General features: G+C 39.8%; 1 protein-coding gene across 1 annotated transcript; it reads left to right on the forward strand.

The window, feature by feature from the left end:
- Nucleotides 1-5,350, forward strand: MAF (MAF bZIP transcription factor; the record flags this gene model as incomplete). The annotated part of the gene is made up of 2 exons (XM_012806103.2): nt 1-368; nt 4,589-5,350. Coding segments are annotated over 2 exons (462 nt in total), but the record flags the coding sequence as incomplete, so codon positions are not given.
- Between the last annotated feature and the right edge of the window lie 263 nt (nt 5,351-5,613).

Consider the following 5,613-nt stretch of genomic DNA (forward strand, 5'->3'; position numbering starts at 1 on the left):
GCCGCCGGCGGCCTGCACTTCGACGACCGCTTCTCCGACGAGCAGCTGGTGACCATGTCGGTGCGCGAGCTGAACCGGCAGCTGCGCGGGGTCAGCAAGGAGGAGGTGATCCGGCTGAAGCAGAAGAGGCGGACCCTGAAAAACCGCGGCTATGCCCAGTCCTGCCGCTTCAAGAGGGTGCAGCAGAGACACGTCCTGGAGTCCGAGAAGAACCAGCTGCTGCAGCAAGTCGACCACCTCAAGCAGGAGATCTCCAGGCTGGTGCGCGAGAGGGACGCGTACAAGGAGAAATACGAGAAGTTGGTGAGCAGCGGCTTCCGAGAAAACGGCTCGAGCAGTGACAACCCGTCCTCTCCCGAATTTTTCATGTGAGTCTGACACGCGATCTCAGCTCTAGCCACCCTGATAAGTGCTCCGCGGGGGTCAGGCTCGGGTGTGGGCTTGCTAGTTCCAGAGTCACGCTCGCCACCACCTGGCCCCCTCCCCTGCCGAGTTCGCCCCCCTTGGCCCCTTGCACACACACACACACACACACACACACCCTGCTCCGAGTTTGTGGTGGTGATGGCTGTTTTTAGTTGGGGAGGGAATGGGTGTCTGGCTCATGGATGGCCAAGCTGATATTCTCCATCATAACTTGCTAGCTTGTTTTTTTACACCACCCCCCTCCCAGACTTGCACAATGTTCAAAGATCTCAGCAGAGTTCTTCATGTGAAACGTTGATCACCTTTGAAGCCTGCATCATTCACGTATTTTTTTTTTCCCTTCTTCTTCAGTTCATGAGCTGGTGTTCATTTTCTGTGTGTGTGTGTGTTTTATTTTGCTTGGAAATTTTTTTATTATTATTTTACTTTTGGAGCTTGCTGTGTCGCCCACCTTTTTCCCAGCCTTCAACCCTCACTCCCCCTCTTCACCCATCTCACCCCCCTCCGAGATAAAAGAAAAAAAAAGAAGCAAAGTTTTTTTTTCTTCTCCTGAGTTCTTCATGTGAGATAGAGCTTGCAAAAGAAAAAAAAATGTGAAATGTTATAGACATGCATCGTGCTGAGTTCCATCGGGTTTTTTTCTTTAGCATTGTTATGCTCAAATAGAAAAAAAAAATCCTCATGAACCTGCCACAATCAAGCCTGCATCAACCTTCTGGGTGTGACTTGTGAGTTTTGGCCTTGTGATGCCAAATCTAAGAGTTTAGTCTGCCATTAAAAAACTCATTTTCATCTCATGCATTACTATGCTTGCTACTTTGTCTTAGCAACAATGAACTATTTCAAAGACTTTATGGAAAAGAGACATTATATTAATAAAAAAAAAGCCTGCATGCTGGACATGCATGGTATAATTATTTTTTTTTCTTTTTTTTTTTTTCCTTTTGGCTTGGAAATGGATGTTCAAAGACTTACAGCATGGCATTCGTACTTTTGTTGTATTGCCTCATGACTTTTTTTGAGTTTAGAACAAAAAAGTGCAACCCTAGGGCCTTCTTCCCATGAAAGTTTGCGTCTGCTCCAAAACTGCTTTGAGTTACTCAGAACTTCAGCCTCCCAATGTAAACGCACGGAAGGCGTCCCTTGTCAAAGACGCCAGAGTGGGTCACCCATTTAATATGGCAAACTTTAAAGAACTCTTCATGATGCCCCCACTTGGGGGGCTAAAATTGTGCTGTTGCCGAAAGCAGTCTAAAAATCTATTTTTTAAAAAAGATAAATCTGCCCCATTATTTTTTGGTTTGTTTTATTTTTATTATTATTATTTTTTTTTCTTTTTTTGGCTTTTGGTCATTGTCAAATGTGGAATGCTATGGGTTTCTAGTATATAATTTAATTCTAGTTTTTATAATCTGTTAGCCCAGTTAAAATGTATGCTACAGATAAAGGAATGTTATAGATAAATTTGAAAGAGTTAGGTCTGTTTAGCTGTAGATTTTTTCAAAGATTGATGCACTAAATTGTTTACTGTTGTGATGTTAAGGGGGGTAGAGTTTGCAAGGGGACTGTTAAAAAAGTAGCTTCTATAGCATGTGCTTGCAACTTAAATATAAGTTGGGTATGTGTAGTCTTTGCTATACCACTGACTGTATTGAAAACCAAAGTATTAAAAGGGGAAACACCCCTGTTTATATCTGTAGGGGTATTTTACATTCAAAAATGTATGTTTTTTTTTTTTCAAAATTAAAGTATTTGGGACTGAATTGCACTAAGATATAACCTGCAAGCATATAATACAAAAAAAAATTGCAAAACTGTTTAGAACGCTAATAAAATTTCTGCAGTTATAAAAATGGCATTACTGCACAGTTTTAAGATGATGCAGATTTTTTTACAGTTGTATTGTGGTGCAGAACTGGATTTTCTGTAACTTAAAAAAAAAAAAAATCCACAGTTTTAAAGGCAATAATCAGTAAATGTTATTTTCAGGGACTGACATCCTGTCTTTAAAAAGAAATGAAAAGTAAATCTTACCACAATAAATATAAAAAAATCTTGTCAGTTACTTTTCTTTTACATATTTTGCTGTGCAAAATTGTTTTATATCTTGAGTTACTAACTAACCATGCGTGATGTTCCTATGTTGCTTTTCTTTCATTTTCAATTCTGGTTATATCAAGAGAAAGAATAATCTACAATAATAAACTGCATTTTTTTTTTTGATTCTGTACTCAATTTCTTAGTGTACAGTTTAACTGGGCCCAACAACTGCCTTAGACGTGTAAAACGCATCTTCCTCTCCAGTGGAGGGAATAGGGGAATAATAGGGAAGCAGTAATTCAGGGTAAAATGATAGGCTGCTTTGTGAGGTGAGGAGGCTGGCCCCATGCAGTAATTAGCAATATTTAATATAGATGTAAATGATGACCTCTTATTTTTTTTTCTCCCTAAAGTTTTCAGTTCGCAAATGAGTTGAGCCATCATTGCCCTGCACTAGGAGGGTGATGGGACAGTAGATCTGGGCTCCCTGAACATGTCTGCACATTTCTAAAGAGCGATGAGCCAGGCAAATAGGGCACATCAGAGGTGGCTTGGGCACATATGCATTTAATGGTAAAGATAAACAATTCGTGCCTTTTGGCTTAAAATTGCTTATTTTTCCTTTTTCCCTCCTACACCATGATTTTCTTGTTAGCAAGGCCTGACAAGATTTAACATAAACACTTTGGACAAATCAAAGTTGTTTGTTTTGCTTTTGTCTCTAACATTGAAAGTCATTTGTCTTACATAGGAAAAAGAAAGTTCACCCCTTACTGACATAACTCCAAGTACATATCTGGTTTAAACTGTGTTACCAAATCATATTTCACTGTGACTATTCAGTGAAGAACTTCTGTACTTAGACAAGCTGGTAATAATTTCAGATCATGTTATCCCCAGAAACACAAGCAGAAAATAATACTTTCGTGGAATAGAGACTGCGCTCTGATTTATTGGTATTTAACCCCACACAGGCTGTTTGGGGACTCACTTAAAATCATTTGGGAAAAAAAAAACTCTAGTTACCTTCACTAGTAGGACACGTAAGCATTGACCTATTTTTAAATGACACAAATTCATGCCACTAATGTTACAAATTCATGGACTCTTAGTCAACTTCCCCCTAGAAAGCTATTAGAAGGTTGGACAAAGCCAGCCCTGTGCGGAAAATATAGCCAAACACCATGACTTTTGTTTGATTTTGTTTTCACTTTGGGTTTTTTTTTTTTTCTTTTCTTTTTTAAGAGAGATAATATTGCCACTCTGAACGAAAGCCTTATTTTGAAGAAAACAGGTTGTGCTTGATGCTGCCGGGTTCTGGACAGTTTACCATCTGGCCTTCCTGCCTCTCTTTCACAGAACATGAAGACTGTGTATACCCTTGACATTTTGCCCCTTCCTTTATGTGCCAACTTGGATATGGCTCCTGTAACTACGCTTCATTTTGCTTAGCAAAAGTCCTAATAGTAAACCTACCCCCATGTGCTGGAAATCAGCTGTTCGCAGCTTCAGAGATATTTTTTTTTTCCCCTTTCTCATCTCAACTGGGAGATACACAGCCTCCCTCATTAGAAGCAGCGATGGAAATAGCACTTTTACAAAAAGCTCAGCATCCGGTGAAAGATTTTAGGTAAACACGTTCTCCAAATAAGAGTGACATTCAGATAGTAGATATTGCACTTATCTCATGAAGAATGGGGCCTGGATTAGGCAAAAAAAAAAAAAAATATATATATATATATATAGCTGTGTAGCAATTAAACACTTTGATAGGAATCTATAAGCAAGTTGAATACAAGAAGCAGGTTTGGGCCCCTAAGCCTTAGAAAATCAAGAACAGAGGTGCTAGCAAAAAATGGGGTTTGGGTGGCTGGCTTTCAGAGAAGGTTAACTCCTAGCAAAAGGCATTTTTTAAAAAACTTTGAAATACAGTTCGAGTGGCAAACACAAATAAATGGCTTTTTTTTACAAAGGACTATTAAGTCCTGCAGAGGGGACATTCCTTACAAATAAGTCTCCCCCTTTAAAAGAGAAATCATATAAGGAAATCTAGCTTTCCCCTTTACGCTGCATTTGAGTCTTTGTCTAAATAGTGTTAAAATTCCTTTCATTCCAATTACAGAACTGAGCCCACTCGCAAGTTGGAGCCATCAGTGGGACACGCCACATTTTGGAAGCCCCAGCACCGCGTACTTACCAGTGTGTTCACAAAATGAAATTTATGTGAGAGCTGTACATTAAAAAAACATTATTATTATTATTATTTTATTATTTGCAGTCGTGGAGAACAACCCAGCCCCTGACTTCTGTTTAGTCTCCTTTTGCAAGAAAAAGTATTGTGTTGAGAAGAAGGCTATTAAATGTGTAAACTCCATGCTAATTACCTATGCCTCTTGTCTGAGGGTCTTGTATTTAGACCTTTAGAAAAGCCCACTTATGCTTCTCCATGTGCGATGTGATGCCCACAACTGAACAGGTGCGATGGTTTTCAACCTGGATTGTTAGTTTTTAAAATTCACTGAAATTACAAATATATCTATCTGTGCATATCTATGAAGAAAAGTTTCCCGGAATGTGACCAGCTAGCCTTTTAAAAGCATACGTAGACATGCACAGTCTAAATAGTACTTTCTATGCTTCCTCGTTTCTCTGGCAGATAATTTTACTAAGAAGAAAAAAAGTACCTTGACTCCCCTTTTCCCAGCAGATGCCATCGGCCAGAGCTTCAGCGGAGCTGAGCACCCCCTGCCCAGTTTCTCGTAGGCCCTTAGATAATATTGTGTTTTTCAGTGGTATCAAACGTGTTTCTTTATCAGACATAGCTGTAAATGAAAAGAATGTGTGGCAAAATACAAAGTTAGTTAAATACACACCCTCTGTGTGCTCTTTGGGTCCCTTTTCTTTTTTGCTCCCAGGCACTCACAGAATCACCACCCTTTTCATTTCCCAGTTCCTTCATCTTCCCTTACAAAACACGCAGCCGTTTTTTACACTGTATCTGACACATTAATATATTGATATCAACGAAGCAGAGGTTCTACTCCGGCCCAGCAGATGAGTCTGCTGTCTAGAAGTTATTTCTGCACTGTCTCAAGGCCAGAACCACCTGAGCCCTTTTCAACACACACAACTCACAACTCCGATGGG

The sequence above is a fragment of the Otolemur garnettii genome, unplaced genomic scaffold, assembly GCF_000181295.1.
Source record: "Otolemur garnettii isolate 467f Iridium unplaced genomic scaffold, OtoGar3 scaffold00047, whole genome shotgun sequence".
NCBI classification, from domain to species: Eukaryota; Metazoa; Chordata; class Mammalia; order Primates; family Galagidae; genus Otolemur; species Otolemur garnettii.